Source organism: Herpailurus yagouaroundi, unplaced genomic scaffold (assembly GCF_014898765.1).
Source record: "Herpailurus yagouaroundi ecotype Mexico unplaced genomic scaffold, PumYag 100, whole genome shotgun sequence".
NCBI classification, from domain to species: Eukaryota; Metazoa; Chordata; class Mammalia; order Carnivora; family Felidae; genus Herpailurus; species Herpailurus yagouaroundi.
The window spans coordinates 81,337,624-81,359,393 of NW_024412391.1; the positions used below are offsets into that span (position 1 = coordinate 81,337,624).

General features: G+C 45.1%; 1 protein-coding gene across 3 annotated transcripts in view; it reads left to right on the forward strand.

Moving 5' to 3' along the window:
• The window catches only part of LHFPL3 (LHFPL tetraspan subfamily member 3), a 584,503-nt gene that overhangs the window by 515,882 nt on the left and 46,851 nt on the right, over positions 1 to 21,770 (forward strand). Inside the window, exon 3 of one of the 3 annotated variants that reach the window (XM_040472874.1) lies at positions 8,053 to 8,100. The exons of 1 other annotated variant lie outside the window; for it this stretch is intronic. In XM_040472874.1, coding sequence (XP_040328808.1) covers positions 8,053 to 8,069 — 17 coding nt within the window. In that variant the 3' untranslated portion in view covers positions 8,070 to 8,100. The remainder of the gene's footprint in view (positions 1 to 8,052; positions 8,101 to 21,770) is intronic. One more of the 3 variants, XM_040472875.1, reaches the window with a different exon arrangement.

Below are 21,770 nucleotides of genomic sequence, written 5' to 3' on the forward strand. Positions count from 1 at the left end.
CTACTATGTGCTAAGCACAGTTCTAGAAGGTGGAGATAAAGTAGTGAATCAAGGAAACAAAATCCCACGTCTCCTGGAGTTTGTTTTCTGATGGGGAGAAATGGGCAATAAATAAATTTAAAAGGCAAGAAAATATCAAAGTGGAAAGCACTATGCAGAGAATTTAAACCAAGTAATATGATAGACCATGACCAAGTAGCTCCCCAGGTTGTTTGTTCAGGGAGAGCCTTAGCATTTAAGCCAAAATCTGGAGACTGATGCAACAACAGCCAGTAAGAAAGAATTTCATGCAGTGGGAAGAGCGAGTGCAAAGATCCAAAGATGGGATTGAAAAGCAGTTTGGCTGGATGGTAGTGAGAGGGAGGATGGTGTGAAATGAAGCTAGAAGGTAGGCATGGGCCAGATCCCATGGGAAAGGTGTTTGGCTTTCATTCCGACTGTGACGGGAACCATTGGATGGCTGTGAACAGGGAGTGATATAATCTGACTTAAAATTGTAAAGGTGTCTCCTGACTGTCTCCTCTCGTTACTGTCCTTGGGCATGGCTGGCCCTGTATGCTAAGGTATTTACTGTCCGTGGAATAAGCTATCCTATACAACTGCCACACAGAAAGAAGTGTTCAGAAGACCAAGAGGCCACCATGCCCTAATCAGAAAAGCCCACACTTCTTGCACCCTTTGTGCTTTTAGGAGGTGACAAGATAAAAGCAAAGATTAAGCAAGAAGTTGGCCACATGCCCTGAGAATTGAAAACCAAGAAAGATAGTATCAGGGCTGTGGTGAGCATAAAGCTGGGTCCCTACCTTCCAGCAACCTGTTTTTCAAGAGTCCACTGTGTTCTCCTAGCCGTTCCCATACTCCAGAAAGAATTGAAGGTTTACCCTGCCTGAGCAGTGATATGCTAGGTTAACTTTTGGGATATACCACAAACTAGATCTCAAGAACTCTTGGTTCTTAGAGATTGTGAGTCTGCAGTAGAGTCCCTTCTAGGAGCTGTGTCTCATAGGATATCAATTTATCTCTGAGGGCAAAATGAAAATTACACCCAGTATGGTTTTTGGGTCCTGAAGTTAAAGCAGTATGTTTCAAAATAACCCCACAGCCCAGTGATAGTAAGACCAGCATCTTTCCTGGTATTTCATGGTGATGAAGATTTCTGTTCCATTTGGAGGCTATTGTTGTGTATACAACACTTGGCAAGGAATCCGAAACCCTAGGTTCTGACCTCAGTTCTGCCACCAAAGCGTTGTGTTTAAATTTGGGGAAAGTACTTTGAAACTTAGTCTGCTCCTCTCTGAAGGAAGGAACTTGAACTGACTCCATCTTGGATCATTCTTAGCTCTCCCATTTGATCATCTGTATACTACCATCCTGATTATTCAGTGACCCACGTTTGCAAGATGGCAGGGCTAAAGTCAGGGGCATCTGATCTACCCTACAGCTGATCAGATGCTATAGGGATCACATCCCCACCTCAGACTTCTTTAGGACCATTTCATTGTCAGCTGAACCCGCCATTCGTGCAGTCAGGAGGAGTACAGATTTTCAGTGAGTTTATCTTCCTCGCCAAACTACATGCTCTGATAATAACATAGTCACTAGATTCTAGTGAGTGTTCCCCTTATGTCATTCAATCTTCAGAGTAACGCCATGAAGTAAGCATCATCCCCAATTTAATGCAGGAAACGGAATCTTGGAGAAGTTAACTAATTTGCCTAAGGACACACGTAGAGTATACCAGACTTCAACTCAGGCTGACTCCAAGGCCCATGCAGCAATTGAACTGCCACACTCTGGCGCCATTACTTACTTGTCTTACCATACTCTACAATATGTACTAAGGCATTTGGCAGATATTGCTAAATGCTCAATAAGTCATTCTTGAATGAAAAAGTATTTAATGCTCTGCTAACTTGCCTTCAGCATTTACCCATGCACTTTGGACAAGCAGTATAACCTTGCTAACCAGAAGGCTTACCCACTCTACTTAGACTTCGTGCAGAATTGCCCATGAGACCAGCCCTGTAATCATAACCTAACCAATGTGAGGGTTAATTTTATGAATCAAGTTGAATGGGCTAAGGGATGCCCAGATAGCTAGTAAGACATTGTTTCTGGGCGTATCTGTGAGAGTATTTCCAAAATAGAACAGATTGAGTAAAAAAGATCACCCACACCAAGGCAAGTGGGTGTTCTACTGAGTGTCTGAATAGAACAAAAAGTCAGGGGGAGGTTGAATTTGCTCTCTTAAGACGGGACATCACACCTCCCTCAGGTTTGCCATTAGCCCTCCTGGTTCTCATACCTTCAGACTCAGACTGAAACTTACACCATCAGAACCCCTGGTTCTCAGGCATTTGGACTTGGACCAAATTATACCAATGGCTTTCCTGGTTCTCCGGGAAAAATACATATATTTCCAATATATCCTATTGGCTCTGCTTCTCTGGAGAACTCTAATATAAGCTCTATAGGATTTATGTGCTTAAATTACATGAATGGTCCTTGGTGTTCTGCAATTAGGCACATCTCCCCAACAGTTTAGCTATTTGGGGAAGCATCGGTTCCCAGCTAGAGGGAAGAGATGGAGAGAATACACGAGAACCACTTGAGGAGCTTTTTCAAACCCCAGAAGTTCCACCTACAGCACCTTCCCTCACCCCAAAAACTCCTAGTCTTCTCTGGGTCAGGGAGAAAATGTCTAGGTTGACACAAGTTCCCAGTGCATAACATCCATCCATTACCCATCCTTGTGTACACACTTCCATTTAGGGAAAGTCAGTTCTGTCTTTTCATTTACATAAAGGCTGGTCTTAGAATCTAAATTAAATGACGAGGCTTCGTGTGACTGACTTGAACATAAAAGACACCCAGACTTCCAACTGTATTGTTTATGAAAAAATTCTCCTCCGTACTTTACAGATGGGTTTTGACTGAAACTGTCTTACATATTTATGTTTCATAGTACACATCTTGCATTCAAATTTTATTAATGCATAATAAATGTTATAGAACAGCACTCTGCCAAAGAACAGGGATGGAAATGTTCTCTTTCGCTCTGTCCGATACAGTGCCCTAGACACATGTGGCTTTTGAGCCCTTGAAATGTGGTTGATGAGACTGAGGAACTAAATTTTTAACTGAATTTCATTTTAATTAAATTTAAATAGTCACACGTGTCTGGTGACTACTGTATTGGAACGTGCAAGTATAGAGAAACATCCTTCCAGTTTTTTTAACCAAAATAATGCAGAACCGAGACCCATTCCATTTTTTTTTAAAACCACCTTCTATAAAATCCAAAACAAAAACAATAACTGTAAAAGGTGAGAAGAAATTCCAGCACGCTTACATTGCCACTGGGGAATGAATTCTTAATGAAGAAGAGAATTCTGACCCAGGAGTACATGAAGGCAGGTAGGCAGGAAGAGACATTCCCAAGGGGAGGTCCTTGGCAAATTCCTAGTCTTCTGTGAGACATGGAGTAGAGAGAGCCTGTCAAGGAGAGAGTAATTCCCCCTCAGAGGAAAATCTAAATGTGTTTTTAGCCACCTGTCACCCCAGAGGGAGGACAGGATGGCGATGTTAAATTGGCAAGATTGTAAAACACGGAACTTAACTACTGTACAAGGCCAGCCGAGATGTTTAAAGTGCATTTTAGCTGATGGAACTTCATTCCTGAAATCCAGACGGTGGCTGATGCCGGCTGGACGGCCGACTGGAGACTTCTATCTCTTTCTTTCTACAAAACTAGCATTTTCAATAAAAATACCATTCCATGAAGACAGGATTGTGCTGGGTTTTCATCTAAAGCAAATATTAAGGAAATCACAAAGGACCCAGGATTCGGAGAGAGAGAGATCAGGTGACAAGATAACGGGACCTACGGGGTCCATTGCAAAATTGTGAACTAGGAAAATCCATTCTGTGCAAAAGGTAGCTGCCATAGGGGCAAAGGTGGAAAGGAACATAAACTGAAGAAAAAGTTCATTAACGGGACCAGAGAAGACAGCAGAGACAAATTTTGAGCTAGGACAGTGTTTCTCAAATTGAATTTCAGGGACATATTCTTGCAAGGAGGTGGGCGTCATTGGGTTTAGTAAGGATGTTTAAGTTTTATGCTTTCATTTTACCAAATCTAACCTGTCTTTTTTCAGACAGTACTCAATTGAAAATCGTGTTCAAAGAATGAGATTTTAGCTTTTTTTTTTAAGAAAATGTTTCTCAGGGCACCTGGTTGGCTCAGTCAGTTAAGCATCTGACTTCGGCTCAGGTCATGAGCTCACAGTTCATGAGATCGAGCCCCACATAGGGCGGTCTACTGTCAGCACAGAGCCTATTTCAGATCCTCTGTCCCCCGCCCCCATTTCTCTCTCTGCCCCTCCCCCACTCGTGCTCTCAATCTCTGAATCTCTCAAAAATAAGCATTTTTTAAAAATTGATTTAAAAAAAAATGTTTCTCAAATGCCGGCTAAGGAAGTATATCATAGGTCTTAGAGGATTGTTTTGCTTTAAAGGGGTCCATAGTAGATTCACATTTGGGGATCAGTGTGACCTACAGTCAGACCACACACACACACCATTTGATTTTTATCTTTTTGGGGTCATTAAAGCAATTTCCTAATTTAGCCCTTAGCTTATGAAGAGATTAAACCTTTCTAAACTCAGAGGGCAGTCTGGGCATAGTGTTCATATTTTACTCCCTAATGGACATCAGTGCTTAGAAAATTATGTTCTTCTCTTGCAATTGGGGAGGAGCACAGTGCGGGAGTCCTGGGCCATGACGCGGGGAGTCTCCCACTAACCCTGCCTCTCCAGCAGGCTGGGACGCTGGCCCTCTCAGAGCCTTGATTTCCTTATCTGTAACACAAAGCGGCAGACAGGGTCATTAATTACTAAGGTCATGTCCAGCGTAGGTATCTGATTCCAACAATAAACTAGTGCCATCTTGCATTTCTCCTGTGAAAGGCCTCTCAACTAAAAATCATTTTCACTAGGACTCTATTTCCTGTTCTTTTCATTGCTACCCTCCACCACAGAGCACCAAAGGCCCAGGAGGGGTGCATTTGAAGGAAAATCCATCAACACTCAGGGTTCCACCTATTATCTGCTACCACCTAGGAAGTGGGAAATTAAACCATCGAACCCAGACTCCTAGGGCTTAGTGCAAATCACCCAGGTATGAAAGCAATACTTACTCAGAGGGACATTTTTGGATTTTTACAAAGTTTCTAATGAATGAAACAGCTCTTCATTCGAGGGTGAGTAAATCAAATGGAAACATAAAAGCCAGGTCTGTTTTTTGTGTTTTGGGTATTGTAGATAAGATTATTTAATGAGCAGAGTCTCAGGCTGTTAGTTGATCTACCACTGTAAGAGTGACTGATGTCTTGAGTGAGCCCTCTGAACAATCACTGGTGTCCAGTAGGAACATGATGATACAGGGTGTGTGTGTAGCAGAGAAAAGCATGCCGCACACACGTGTGCTTGGAACCACAAAGCCGCAGCCACCCTTTGGGAGGTGTAATGCTAGACCTTTCCTCCGAGGAACCCTCTCCGATGCTATAGAAAGATGTACGTGAAGTATGTCCCCCTGCCTCAGCCTTGATTGGAATATGATACCTATGGTCTGGGGGACAATTCTCAGGGGCCAGAGAGATCCAGAGGAGGTCTACCTTGAGATAAGGAGAGCAGAAAACATCAGAATACTCCAAAAATGACTCCAGCATCAGCCCCTAATGCAGTGGTAGAACCGATTCTTTTGGCCTTCTTCCTACATGGGCTACCCACTGAAACTTGGCCTGACAACATACGCCTGGGTATATCTGCACGGCCTTGGGGAGGATGAGACCCTGGGACACAGAGTAGAGCTTAGAAGCCTGTGGCCTGATGGCCTCCTCGACCCTCCTGGAGACACGACATGCTTGTCCCATCAGCCAGAAAAACATGACTGCCTCTCTCTCTTCTGCTAAAATAATGACCTTCAGACAGTTTAGAATGAAAGCCCTCCAGTGCAAGAGAATGGCTTGTTTGAAATGATCGCCTTTGAGACCATCTCATGTTTCCCATCCTAGTTATAATTTGGCTAATTGCCTAATAATTCTGTTTAAATGTCTCCATTTCTGCAAACATCAATTCATTAGGTCTCCTTTTCCTGGTTGGAAATCTCTTTGCTTCTCTAAATATCTTTGGCCCCTTTCTCCCATTTGTACTTTTGCCTGAGCAACATTCTGATGACGTACATAGCATCCCTTCAAAAAGGTGTCGAACAGATCAGGGTGCCTCTCAGTATTCCAAAGCCCAAACACTGTACTCTGTTGTCCTTGAAATAATACCTATGATTGGGAAAGATCTCACACTGTGTCTTTAAAAAGCCAAGTTCCCTGCCAAACGAAGTTGCTCTCAGTGGCAACCCTAACCCACTCCTGGGGCACTCCTGCCCCAGGTGTACTTGACAAAGTGAGAGGCTGCCTGAAATGAGAAAACCCAGGTCCAGCCTTCAGGAACCTGCACCCCAACTAGCAGCCAGAGAATTCAACTCTGGAGAACATTTGCACATAAGAATATTATCCAGGTTAAAACTCTGCCTAAAGCAGGAGCCTTCTCGGAGCACAACCGTCTGTGGCTGGGCACCACAGACACACACACACACACACACACACACACACACACACACACCCTGCACCTAGCTGAAAGCCAAACACCATTGTAGTGTCTGTGCTTCAGGGGGTGAGCATGCTGCCTGAGGGGGCAGCCTGTGACTTACGCTTTCCGGCAAAGGCCAGTTAGGCTAAACGGATGCTGCCATGTTCCCGATCGTTCTTTCCTTCTGTATTCGACCAGCTAAAGACTCCCGATGTTGCCTTTTAGTTTTGCCTTTGAAAAATTTAGCGCCCACCTTTCCAACTGTAATAACCAAATCGCTTCATCTAGACGCTCACATAGCAAAGAGAGGCCATACAATTCTCCACGCCTTTGAGAAAATGGGAAAACTTGGAGTGACAGAGGAGAAACCGAAAGCTTCCATCTGGGAAACTTCCTCGGGCCAGTGATGAATAAGAAGTGACATAGGTAACAAGCAACAGAAGGAAACAAGAAGAGTGCCAGAGTCCCATCTTTCCTGCTGGACCGTCTATCCTGCCAAATGAGCTCAGAACTGACCGAAGGGTTCTGGGAAGGAGCAGAGGAAAGAAGTCTGTTCTTCTGTATGACTTAGTAAACCACTTGGTACTACTCATCCTTGCCCTGGTGACTTACAGCAATTCTCTGCATGAGACACCGGTGGAAGCAAGTTAGAAAATATGAGATGCCGCAGTCCAGGGAGTAATCCCTGATGATGTGTACGTAGCCTTGAATTGTCCAACATGAACCAGGCCTCAGGGTTCTAATTGATCTGTGTGTATGCGATTGATTTTTATTTATGTTTCTTTAAAAGCTACTCTGAATTGCTTTGGAATTTGAAATAAATGCCCTCGAAGAATTATAACAACACATGAAACCGTTGCCCACCCCGTGCATTTCTAACTTTGTCTGTTTATCTTGAATGCTTTGATTTGTTTCTTATTGAGCATCTGAAATTCTCTGAGAGTCCTTGGCTTTCCGTAAACAGTTGATCATCTACTCTGGGTGGTGTCGCCTGAGGGAGCCAAAGGTAAAAATGATGACAACAACAATGATGTCCACTACTTAGATAATGCTTTGTGGTAAATAGGGCTCTTCCTGCTATCTCACATGTATTAATTCGTTCCATCCTCACCACGATCTTATGAGGTAAGTGCTCCTGTTAGACCCATTTTACAGATGAGGAAACTGAGGTACAGAAAGATAGGACACTTGCCGGGGTCACGCAGCTGGCAAGCGGCAGAAACGAGATGTGAGACCACAGTCCGGCTCTCAGAACTGTGCCCTTCATCCCTATGACTCACCACGCGTGTCTTTCTGCACGCGATGACTGGGATAGCCAGGAATGACGTTGTGATTTTTAACCATTAAAAATACAGTGCAAGCTCTTAATTTATTTAACCGTTCTGTTTTTCCCTCCCAAACTCTCAGACGACGGAAATGCTTAAAGCAAACTAAGGTAGTGTGAGACCACACCATGTAAGTGTGAGCATGGCTCCTTGTGGGTCCAGCTGTGTTTTGTGCGCTTCTGCCTACTGTCCCCGCATGTTTTCTCCGCTGCTGTCCTCCGATTCCCGCTTCCGCCGCTTGGCGCTTGGGCCGCATGAACCGTCACTTTAAAGCCATAGATCTTCCGTCTTGCTCCTGGTTTCATATTTGTGCTTCTCTCTCCCACAATCCCCGGCACCTGGGTAAGGGCCAGAGCACGTGCAGCTGTGAGCCTGGCACCTCTCCACGAAGGAGCTGGAGACTCCTATGGTTATTGTTCTCTGACAATGAGCCCTCAGATTGTCAGCTTTTAGGATTCTAGGCATGCGTCCGCGCTCTTGCAGTGACATACTGCTTCCCAGGCTGGAAAGATGTCTGTGGGCTTCTCCATGCCGGTCGCGGTCACCGACGGCACACCTTTGCTCCGCAGTGGTCTTCCGCGGCCACCAGCCTAGACAGATCACTGCTCTGTGAGTCCTTGTAGGTGTGGAGGCTGTGTGAAAATAAATTCCATCGTGCCGTGTGACGGGGCTAAAATGAGCCGTGGAGAGAAGTGGTAATCTTCTCGTTTATTATTTCTCTCTGTACAGATGTATGTGATAGGCACACATATGTATATGAAGCCTGTGATTACGAAGGAGATGGGATCATGGTTTTTAAGCCAAAGAATGGGCTCTATTGGCCCTTCATTGTCCACGCATACACACACTCGCTTTTGGTGTCCCTTGAATCTACATAAACTATGTTTCCACTTTGAGTGAATTTAATGTGATAAACTCGGGGCACCTGGCTGGCTCAATCTGTGGAGCGTGCAACTCTTGATCTTGGGGTTGTGAGTCTGAGCCCCACATTGGGCATAGGGATTACTTAATATGAAATATATATGTGGTAAACTAGACTTCCAGAATAAATAAATTGGGGAGGAGGAATTTGTGCCTGACAAAGAGAATATCTGGAGCATTTAAAATATCCTATCTTAACTGCACAGCCGTCCCCACCTGCCAGTGATTTCAGGGCTGGATCTGCCTTTGTGCTCAGGCTCACCGAAGTTTCCAGTATGTGTTCGATGGGAATTAGTTAGGAGGAAACGTTCCAAGTTGTCAGAAATGATAAGAACTTAAAATTAGAGGGGCTCTTCATGAGATGTGTCCCCTCAGTGTTAAGAGGCCAACCCACCATTTAGACATGCACAGAATTCTGCAGCTGATGAGTCCTTAGAGATGGGTCCTTCATTCCAAACCCTTGAATTCCCAGAGGGAAAGTAACTTGCCTGGGAGGGGGCAGAGGCTGGATGAAAACCCAGTCCTCCTCTTTCCATCCAAGCGTCTTATCAATGTATTGTCCCAGCTCATTTTTCTCTGGGAGAGAACCCCCTACACAGCCAGAAGATATTTTCTTTTCTTTTTTTAATGTTTGTTTATTTTTGAGAGAGAGAGTGCAAGTGGGGGAAGGGCAGGAGGGTGGTAACAGAGGATCTCAAGCAGGCTCTGCACTGACAGCAGAGAGCCCGACGTGGGGCTCAAACTCACAAATCGAAAGATCGTAACCTGAGCTGAAGTCAGGATCCTGACGCCTAACCTACTGAGTCACCCAGGTGCCCTGAACTTTTATTTTTAAAAGTGAGTGAAAGTAAAGGAGACTACATCCTATGGAAAGACTCGGGTCCCAGTCCTGGCTCTGCCCTAAATATCTGGGCGAGCTTGGGAAAGTTACTATGCTCCTCTGGACCTCGGGCTCCTCACCTGCAAAGTGAGTGTGGGAACAGCCAAGTTGAGTAACTACCTGATGCTAACTTTGCTCACGAATTTCCAGCTGCTTTCATGTGGCGTCCTCTCAGTGATTTCCCACTACAGGATGATGAAAAAAGTGATAGTCGGGCTGTGCAAATAGGAGCAAGAGCCCTATGAGTCTGTTAAGAACTGAAGGGGGACAAGGGAAGGAGGGAGAAGGTGCAGGTGAGAAGTGAGTAGCCTGCCCTCCTCACGCTGTCCTGTGAAACTGAGGAAGACATGGCAAACCCTAGACTTGGTCATCTCCAATTTCTGCATTTTGGGGGCTATCTACCAAGACACCAGACCCAGTATGTGAACAAGGTTACATTTTCTCTCTTTTTATTAAGTTTATTTACCTTTGAGAGAGAGAGGGAGCGTGAATGGGAGAGGGGCAGAGGAGACAGAGAATCCCAAGCAGACTCCGCACTGTTAGCGCAGAGCCCAATGTGGGGCTTGAACTCACAAACTGTGAGATCAACCTGAGTCAAAGTCAAGAGTTGGACACTTAACCGACTGAGCCACCCAGGTGCCCCTACATTTTCTCTTTTCAATGTATTGCTTTCTGAGTTAACAGGGCCAGGGAAGTCTCTGAGGCAATCCAACAATCATTTAAAAGCAAATAAGGTGAGAGTAGAGGCCCACACATGCCGGCTTCCAGCAAAGTTTTGAGATATACCCCTTGCTTACACAAAATTATGGAAATACAGATATTAACTAAATATGCAATGTCGTTTTTACAGGGCTTTCTTTTTCCATAGTAAGTCCATGGCATTTTTATGATGAATCTTTTTTATGAAGCAAAGAATCCTCACCTGGTTTAACAATTTGGCCCATTTTGGTTCCATATATCAGGTTTACCTTCAGTGCATCTTTTCGGAGCAGCCCATTTAGTCTGCAGCCATCTTCCTTGGATATGCCACTGATTCAGATTTGATGGGAAGGGGCAGGTCAGGATATGGCAGGGAGGGGAAAATCACGGAGATGGATAATTGCCTATGCACTTCCTAGGTTCTAATGCTGCTGGACAAAAATGTAGCGCCGCGGAAATGTGTGACCTCAGAAAGCATCACTGGGATAGAATTTCAGCTCCAGGATTTGGGTGGCGTGGGGACTTTAGGAGTTGTGCCGGAGGACTCTTAAAGCCATGTTTGCGTGGTAGTTCATACTGGATTGAAGAGTGTCAATCCACTATGTCCTTTGGAGGGAGAAGCTGTTGAAAATTCTGGTAATGGCCGGCAGGCCCCTTCTAGGCAATCACCATTGTCATAGTATCACCATCCCTTCTCCAGTGACAACCATTAGCACAGTTTGAAGAGGAAAATGGCCCCCAGAGCAGCCCTGCAAGACTGGGTTGTCACATTGAAGATACTGGACAGGCAGACAGAGGTCGTGAGTTCCTCACATTACTTTTGCCTTTGCCGGACAAGACAGAGGGCTGTGGGGGAGGCCCTTTCCCAGCTTTTTCCAGGTCCTTCCTGGCCCTTTCCTAGGATAATCATTGTCCTGCCGAGACCTCTAGTGGCCATATTGGTAACTGCCGGTATCTAAGAAAAGCAGGGACCAAACAGCCTGTGGGCTGCAGGCACGTCCATGGTGGTCTGTGGAGGGCTCAGCCTGACGCACGTTCAAGATGGTGCATCTTGCTCCATAGATGGAGCATCTGTGGCCTGAGACCCTTGAAATACCAGCCCGGAGGCCTGGTGGCCTGTCACCATGTGAACATGTCCAGAGGGCTGTTAGCCATGTGATGAGGACTTAGGTTTCTTTTGTGCGGGGGTTATTCCAGCTTAGATCTGGGACCGACTGGAAGTGCTAGCCTTGGCTGATCCTTCCTGTCCTGCCCTAGAACACACTGGTAGCTCCATTTTCACCTGAAACCAAACTGACCTCCCTAGAGTCTGAAAAGCCAGCCACCAGAAGCCTGATAAACACACCAACCCACATTTGCTCTCTGAGGGCCTGGTGTAGACTGGCCTGGCTTGGAGGCCTCCCCAGGCATTCACCTCCCAGAGGGACAGGGAACAAGCCCTCCACCACCACTGCCTCCCACACTGTGATCCTCAGGGCTTCCCAAGAACGGTAAGTAGGTTACCCCTGACAGCCGCAAGGCTAAATTGTTTTAATTGTTCGAACCCAGTGGTGTTCTCGAGGTGTGGTCCCCAGACCGGCAGCATCAGCATCACTCCGGAACTTAGAAGTGCAGCTTCTCAGGCCCTGCCCCAGACCTGCCGAATCAGAAACTCTGTGAAGGGGGCCCAGCCATCTTGGTTTTACAAGGCCTCCGGGTGATCCTGAGGCCTCCTCAGATTTGAAAACCACCACTTCAAGCATTGATTCATAACTGTCGATTTATACGTGGTTACAAACTCTCAGCTTATGTAAAATGTAGATTCTGACCCCTTACCCACAGAGTTTTATTTCGTCGTTCTGCAGTGGGGATGCAGACCTCTGGTTTTATACCATCATTCCACGTAATCCTGACGTGGATGGTCCACCGACCACCATTTTGAGAAATTCTCCAGAAAGAGCAAGGCCATCTTTCACTAGCACAGATTCGCTTCCTCCTTTAATTTTTGCTCCTATGGTGAGCAATCTGTATCATAATCCAAAAGTGAAATCTGTCTCTGGAACGTCATGTTAATTACTGAGAAAACAATAAGAACAGGAAGACTGTGGCTGCTTACGAGTCCGGGGTGGCATGCCCGGGCCCACCAAGAAGCCGTGCGTCACCTCTAGGCCGTGAACCTATCAGATAGCAAGTCGCCTTTCTTCTCACTTCTTGAGTGAGACATTTAATGGTGCTACGAGGCTAGTTCATTATACTACTGTCAGGAAGAAAGAGTTTTCAAAACTTGAGGTTATGAATACACTTGGCTCATGTGGCCTCTGTGCTGATCACCCTGGAAGCATAGGGTTAATTTCTGTGAAGTTTCTCCTGAATGAAATCAGGAGATTTCAGCTCTCCTCAACACAACTCTGAGCCCTACTGGGAACTCCAGAAAAGGATTTGCCATTGTTTGCTGTCCCATTTCACTCCCCAGCCCAGTTCTTTCCAGAGCACCCACACTTTTTCAGGGAGCATTAATTCTTTGGGATGTGCTCTGAGAAGACTAATATGCAGAGTCATATTTTCAAGGATATGCTGAGCAGAGCAGGAGACTTGGAGAAGACACTCTTTGTCACCGTCTAGGATTCATAGTCATTGTCTCCAGATATTGTCTGCTAGGGGGCAGTAGGTTAATCAGGTCAAGCTTCTATTTCCAAAATGTTGGGGCCAAGCGCTGATTCCCTTCCTTCCCTCCATCCTTCCATCTTCTTCCCCTTATCCATTCTCCATGCTCCCTTTCCCATATTTGCTATGCTTCTGTGACTTTCTGTAGCTTTTCCCCTCCCTTTCTCTCCCTTCTTCTTGCTGGGCCTCCCTTAATCCTGGAAAGCAGGCACCCACCCCATCCAGGAGCTCAAGGGCCACACCAACATTGACTGTTGGAGCCACATGCATTCTGCCTGGCAGGGACTTCCCCCTTAATTTACTGTAGAGCATAATTAAAAGGCAGATTTCCCATCTCCCCTCACTCAGAGAGAGGAAGAAAGAGAGAGAGAGAGAGAGAGAGAAAGAAGCAAGAAAGAGAAGAGCAGCAAAGGAAAACCCAAAAAGAAGCCACAAGTGATGTTGAATTTTAAACTTACTTTGTGTCCAGGAGAGCAGCCCACACCTCCAGCAGCAGGGGTCGGGTCAAAGCACTATACTTAGAATCCTGAGTGGGCAGGGAAGAAATAAGGGCACTGTTAAGAGAAGAGAAGGCTTTGCCTGAGGAACAAATCCTCTCTTCACAGAGCTGTCCTTCGGTTAGGGGGGATCCTGTTGGGCTCAAGGAATGGGCTGGCCTTGCTGACACAGGTTCTGACTCTCCTCTGGCTTGCTTGCTCTTTGCTCCTGCACCCAGCTTTTTGCCAGCAACAAGAGTGCCTCACCGGTATGGTCCTACAGGGTCCCAAGCTCCGAAGGGCCCGGTGCTTGGGGTTTAATGCTGTGCAGCCACAGTCTTGAAACTGGGTTTTGTAAGTGAAATCTGATGGGACAGTGGAGACTTGGAGCATGCAAGGGGGTGGGGAGCTTGGAGACTGCTTATGGTGCCTTGCTTCCTGCTGCCTTCCCCCAGTACCTCTCCCACCCCCATCACATGTCCCCAGCTGGTGGGGGAGGGAAGCAGGAGGGTTCTCAGCCCACTTTTCTATCCCCTGGAAGCTGGGCCCTGCCCAGCCTCCCCTCCTTGTGCCTTCCCAGTGACCACTGCCACCTTCTGCCCCAGGAAGGGCCAGTGCATGGGTGGGGAAAGTCCTGGTTGGGTGTGCACCTGTCCTGTGGCACTTTGGGGCAGGGCATAGTAGTGGCCACCTGGCCCAGGGTGGCAGTGTTGCAACGTGTCTGGGGGATATTGGGCAGGAGGCCACAACTCAGTAAGGGACGATCCTATCGCTGACTCGTGATCCTGTTACCTAGCACAGAGGTGGCAATACCCTGGGGTGGGGGGGGGGGGGGTAACCTATCCACCATTGGTTGGGGATACCACTCGTCAAAAGGGGAGAGTCCCCAAGGCCTGCTTCAAGCCAGGGAACAATGTGTCGGCACATCAGCTGGTGGGAGGGATAATCCCAGCAGGCATCAGGCCTAAGTGGGCACACAGGGCAAGGGCCCCTAAGCACCCGTGAGATGCTCCCAGCCGGCTTTCTTGAGCCCACTCTGTGCCTGGGGGGAACCAGCTCTTCTTTCCCAACCTTCCTGAAACTGCGTTAGCGTTTTCCAGCCAGTTCAAGGCATCCTCCTGGAGCAAGATACAAATTGTGTGATTTCAGTGATCACACAAACAAGTTAAATGCTCTGACATTGGCATTTACAACTAGCACTGCACAATGTAATAATGGATGATAAAATGCATGCTAATAATGAGAAACTTTAACTTTATTTACCCAGAGTGACATTACATAGCAAAAAAAAAGACCCCATGACTAGTGGTTGCACGTCAGTATGAATGTATTTAATACAACCAACCTGTATATTTCGAACGATACAAAACGTGGGGTGCCTGGGTGGCTCGGCCGGTTAAGCGTCTGGCTCTTGGCTTCAGGTCAGGTCAGGAACTCATGGATTCGTGAGTTCGAACCCCATGTTGGGCTCTGCTCTGGCAGTGTGGAGCCTGCTTGGGATTCTCTTTCTCCCTCTCTCTCTGCCCCTCCCCCACTTGCATTATCTCTGTTTCTTTTTCTTTTTTTTTTTTTTAATGTTTTATTTATGTTTGAGACAGAGACAGAGCGTGAGTGGGAAAGAGGCAGAGAGAAAGGGAGACACAGAATCCGAAGCAGGTTCCAGGCTCTGAGCTGTCAGCACAGAACCCAATGCAGTGCTCGAACCGATGAACTGTGAGATCATGACCTGAGCTGAAGTCAGATGATTACTGAGCCACCCAGGCACCCCCTCTGTCTGTCTTAAAAGAAATAAATAAACTTTTTTAAAATGTACAAAATGTACCTGTAATGCATAAATACAAAAAAGGTTAAGAGGGCAAATTTTATGTTTTACACATTTTACAGTAAGAAAAAGTAAACGCAAGCAAAAACCATGACAAGGCAAGAGAAAGACCACAAGAAAAAAGGAAAAAGCTTTGTATTGTAATGCCTTTAATGGTACTTTTTTCCCCGCTTTCTGAACAATTTTCATCTAGCCCTGGGCCTGTAAGTTGTGCAACTGGTTGCCCGTACCTCACCGTCTCCCCTGACTGGGAGATAATCAGATTCTTACACAGCGTTACAGGTGAAATTCTACGCCTGTGGGGAGAAAACGTTTCCAATCTATGACTGAAGGTAATTTCCACCTTAGTATCCATTCATCTACAGGAGAAAAAAAAAAGGAGGAAATGTAAAAGTTAAAAAAAAAACACAAATATTCTTATGTTTGGATGAGTACCCATCACCTGTCTAGGTGATCCATCCATACCCAGGGCAGTGTGAGGTTCTGTGGTGAGGTCAATTCATTCATCATGAGTGACCCTCTTCAAGAGCGTGGTTTCTCACACTCAGTACAATGGTCTGCACTTCCAGAATATTGCAAATGACTTAAGTAATTTATCACCATCCTGTCTGAAGTCTGGCACCTCATAAGATAATTGGTAAGCTTGTGGCTTCTCATAGCTTTAATGTGAAAAAGAAGAATAAAGCAGATTTAAGTGCAGAAAATATCATTTCTGAAGCACCTTCTGTCTAAGTAAAATTTCTGGGGCTACTTTTTAAATGAAATTTTTTTTAAAAAAAAGGGTGCCCGGATGACTCAGTCAGTTAAGCGTCCGACTGGAGCTCAGATCATGATCTTTTGTTTACGGGTTCAAGCCCTGCGTCAGCCTCTGTGCTGACAGCTCAGAGCCTAGAGCCTGCTTCAGATTCTGTCTCCCTCCCTCTCTCTCTCTCTCTGCCCCTCCCTATCTCTCTCTCTCTGTCAAAAATAAACATTTTTTTTAAATTTTAAGAGATTTTAAAAAGAGAGAGTATAGCAACGTGACCCTTCCTTGCAAGTTAAGAAAACTTTATCTAAACTGAGGTTGCTATGGCTTATAAATTCCCCATGATTACTCTCCATTGACTGGTAACGTATCCACCTAAACACACCTTTCTTTGCGCTCTTGTGAACCTCAGTAAGCTCTTTAGGCAGGCGTGGGAAGCTTAATGTATTTCCTGTGAAATCGTACCATTCTCCTTGATCAGCTTATCCCAGCTTTGTAAATTGAAAAAATTTCATTCCTGGCATCAACAGCCTGTTAAATTGGTTCTGATTAATAATTGAATCTTAAGACCCTTTCAAGGCAACATTCACAACAACAGATTAGTAAGGTGGGTGGGGGGTGATGCCAGGTGGCACCGTGTGGCGATGGAACAGACTGATGACCTCAGATGGAGGTTAAATGCAAAGTCCAGATTCTGGGGGAGTTTAATTCCTTAGAAAAATCATGGAAATGCACAGAAACTTCTCCCCTGCCAACTGATGGGCCTAGCATTTATTTCCTAGTAGTAGACTTTTAATGCTGATCTGGATGCCTTCTTCTTGGATTTGGAGTATGCTGTGGTCCACATTATGCTCTCTTAGATTTTGAATTATTTATATTGGCAGCGCAGAATATTTCTTCCTTAATCCTGAAGGCGAAAATACAGTCCTCCTGAAATGTCAGACTGAGAAACAGATAGGCTCCTACCTTAACAATCTGAAAGTAGAACCCTTCTGGATGATTTCCAGGCATAGAGTGGGTCCAGAGGACTCTAGATCTGTATGCCAAATCCTTTAACGTGTCTATTCTTGCTCAACACCATATTCTCCCAGCCCCATCTATGAACTGAAGGTAATTTCAATCCTACTATTCTTTTGCCCATTGGAGAAAAAAGAAGGAACCATAAAAGTAAAAGACCACGCAAATTCTTGCTTCTAGATGAGCAGCCGTCACATTTTTAAGCAACATTTTTAAGAGCTTCTCAACAGAGGCCTTCAGACTGCCCTGAAGTGTTGCATCAGAACTACCTGGGAGACTGCTTAAAATGCCAGAGGGGCGGGGCATCTGGGCTACTCAGTCGGTTAAGCGGCTAAGGGTTTGCCTTTGGCTCAGGTCATGATCTCAGGGCTGGTAGGTTCAAGCCCCGCATGGGGCTCTGTGTTGACAGCATGGAGACCGCTTGGGATTCTCTCTCCTCTCTCTGCCCCTACCCTGCTTATGCTCGCCCGCTCTCATTCTCTCTCTCTCTCAGAATAGGCAAATAAACTTAAAAATAATTTTAAAAAATAATAATAAAATGCCAAACGGGCACCTGAGTGGCTCAGTCACTTAAGCATCCAACTCTTGATTTTGGCTCAGGTCATGATCTCAGCGTTCATGAGTTCGGGCCCTGCCTCGGGCTCCGTGCTGACCATACATAGTCTGCTTAGATTGTCTCTCTCTCCCTCTCTGCCCATCCCAAGCTTGTTCCCTCTCTCTCTGTCTCTCAAAATAAATAAATTAAAACTATAGAATAAAATAAAATAAAAATAAAATGCTGAAGACAACCCTCTTCCCAGATCTTCAGATTCTGACTCTGAGAATTTTCAAGTTAACCCAGGAACTCTTATATGGTAAAAATGAGAACTACTGACCTCCAGACACTTTGATTAATTTCAGTGAATTATTGTGGTTCCGAAACTGAAGGGTCCAACAATTCTATTGCATACATGGAAACCTGTAAATACTTGCTTCGTAAGACTAGTTTGTGTGTTTTGCAATTCCCAGAGGGTAAGAGCAAATTTCTTTCAACATTCACTCTTTGTCTAAGCATGTGTTGAGGAGGTACTTTGACGTGGGCACTGCACTAGGTTCTAGAAATTCCCTGACCCTCACAGCTTCTCTATGAGCAGTAACACTCTGCATGTTTGGTATGTTTAGGAAGACCCCAGGCTGCAAGAGAGGCATGAGAAGTGAATCCTAAGATTAGGCAAAAAGATGGCGCCTGGGTGACTCAGTTGGTTACGTGTCTGACTTTGGCTCAGGTCATGATCTCACAGTTCATGAGTTCATGACCAGCTCTCTGCTGTCAGTACAGAGCCCACTTCGGGCCCTCTGTCTCCCTCTCTTTCTGTTCCTCCCCTACTCTCTCTCTCTCTCTCTCTCTCTCTCTCTCTCTCTCTCTGTCAAAAATAAACATTAAAAAAAGATTAAGCCTAAAGGTAGTGTTGACAGCAGAGTGATTCCCAGCTCCCTTACATTACTGTGATTTTGCTGTGTGCCGGGGGCTTTGCCTATATTGTTTCATTTCATCCTCACAGTGATCTGTGAAGCAGGTACAAATATATCGTCCCCGTTTTACAGACGACAATAGGTTAGCTCAGTGAGGCTATTCAACTAGAAAGCAGCGGAACGGGGATTCCCTGCCAGCAGTCTGCTTCTAGAACGCAGCCTCTTATTTAACACTGTTCCAGCCCTCGGAGTAGTTTTCCTTTCCCTAAGAAGGCGGAAACCAGGAGGTGATACTATCAGATGTGAATATTATACTACCACGTGGCCACCTAATTTCAAATCCACTGGTGATTCCTTCTATATTAAATCCCTGAAGCGTGTGTGTATGCCAGGCTCTGGGGATACAAGACAAATAGATGTGTGCTTCAAGAGACGCCCGATTACCAGGTCATTCAGTCGGATAGAAAGTCTAGAATTACAACTGAGAACCCCCAACTTCCTTGAGCAATCTTAAGGCCACTTAGCTGCCTGGCCTGCCTTTCTAAAATTCTCCTAGGAAAAGGAGCCCCACCTCCCACTGCATTATTGTGATGTCAGAATAACTCTGCCAGTTTGGCTGGTCTTACTCCAGCGAAACCACTCCTGGGGGGCAGTAAATATGGAACCGAATCCTCTTTGTCATGCCATCTGGAGAATTAGCATGTTTTAACACCTTTCAACATGTTAAACTCAGTCTTTTTCTTCTTTCTGAATGCTGGTAAAAATTTCCTGGGCTCCCAAGACTGGCCCCTTCTGTGTAATCCCCAATAATAAAGAGCAAAGCTGTGCACTAGAACAGTGGAGCGGTTTCTAGCTGAAGGTTCTGCAGGAGAGAAATAGGGCATGTGGTTTGCAGTCATTACTATGTAGCGGCTTCTGTGGCAGTTGAAGTCATGTTGAAATAGGTTGGTAAATTCTAGCTGTGTCCCAGGCTACTTCCTGCTGTGAAGGCCGAATATAATCCAGAATATTTTACTGTCAGTCTGAAACTGCCTAAAAATATCTTGAAGACCCCATAGACTTGCCCTGAAAGCTAACATTGCAGACATCTTTCACCCAAACCAATCAATCTGGAAGAATGTTCCTCAGCCCCTTTTACATTACAGACATTACAGGGGCTCCACTCCTGCAGGAGACTTGCTTAGGGGCTCCGTTACAGGCTCATATCTTACAGCAAACAAAACTCACAGGCCTCCCAGCCCCTCACAATTTGGTCCTCAAAAGCAAAGCTATCTCCAGAGACCCCCTCCCAAATATAAATATGGACAGAGAATGTGTCTTGCTCTGCTCTGCTCAGATTTTGTCAGCACCCCAAACTGCTTCCCCTCACTTCAAGAACCTTCGATCCAGGTTTCTCCATTCCTAGGTAGCTGAGCATTGCTGGAGAAAGACTCCACACCTGGTGATGCATCTTCTGCACGTCCATACGACTCACCTCTGCTGAGCATTCCTGGCCAGATGCTGCCTCCTTCATTCATTCCTAGCTCACCCTTCATGCCTCCCTCCCACACGTGGTTCCAAACCTCCTCCTCTTTGCTCAACTCTGCAACACACTTCCACCCTCTGTGGACCCCACCGGCCCCTCCGCAGAGATGAAGCTCATCCAATGTCAACTTCAAATTCTTTCTTGTCCACCCCAAATCTTTTCTTTATCGTCACCCTATTTTTATTCAATCATCTCTGTCTCTTTCCTTTTTATGTCCCAGAGACTACTTTCCATCCCCCTACTCAGCCCGGGGAACCACTATTCTGCTTTCTGTCTCTATGATTTTTTTTAATCATTTAATTTTATTTCGTTGTGTTTTTCATCATGATAAGTATACTCTTTAATCCTCATCCCCCATTTCCTCCATCCCCTCTCCACCACCTCCTCTTTGGTAACCAACAGTTCTCTATAGTTAAGAATCTGCTTCTTGGTTTGTCTCTCTCTCTCTCTCTTTTTTTTTTTTTTCCTTTGCTCATTTGTTTTGATTCTTAAATTCCACATATGAGTGAGGTCATATGGTATTTGTCTTTCTCTGACTTATTTCACTCAGCATTATACTCTCTAGTGCTATCCATGTTGTTGCAAATAGAAAGATTTCATTCTTTTTTATAGCTAAATAATATTCCAGTGTGTGGGGGTGCACGCACTCACACACGCATACATCTTCTTTATCCATTCATCTTTCAATGAACATTTGGGTTGCCTCCATAGTTTGCCTGTTGTAAATAATACTGCAGTAAACATAGGGTTGCATGTATCCCTTTAAATTGGTGTTTTTATTTTTGGAGGAGAGGGGGTAAACATCCAAACTGTGATTCCTGGATCATAGGTAGTTCTATTTTTAACGTTCTGAAGAAACTCCATACTGTTTTCCACAGTGGCTGCACCAATTTGCATTCCCACCAACAGCATATGAGGGTTCCTTTTTCTCCATGTCCTATCAGCACTTGTTGTTTCTTGTGTTTTTTATTTTAGCCATTCTGACAGGTGTGAGGTGATATCTCATGGTAGTTTCAATTTGCATTTCCCTGATGATGAGTGATCTTTTCATGTGTGTGTTGGCCATCTGTATGTCTTCTTTGGAGAAATATCTGTTCATGTCTTCCTTTTAATTGGGTTGTTTGTTTTTTGAGATTGTATCAGTTGTATCAGTTCTTTATGTATTTCAAATACTAACCCTTTACTGGATATGCCATTTGCAAATATCCTCTCCCATTCCATAGGTTGCCTTTTAGTTTTGTTATTTCCCTTGCTGTGCAAAAATGCTTTATTTTGATGTAGTCCCAATAGTTTATTTTTGCTTTTATTTCCCTTGCCTCGGGAGACATATCCAGAAAAATGTTATTATTGCCAATATCAGAGAGATTACTGCCTGTGCTCTCTTCAAGGATTTCTATGGTTTCGGGTCTCATATTTAGATCATTGATCCATTTTGAGTTTATTTTTTTATATGGTGAAAGAAAGTGGTCCAGTTTCATTCTTCGGCATGTCCAGTTGTCCCAACACCATTTGTTGAATAGACTATCTTTTCCCCATTGTATATTCATTACTCCTTTGTCAAAGATTAATTGACCATATAATTGTGGGTTTATTTCTGGGTTTTCTGTTCTTTTTTTTTTT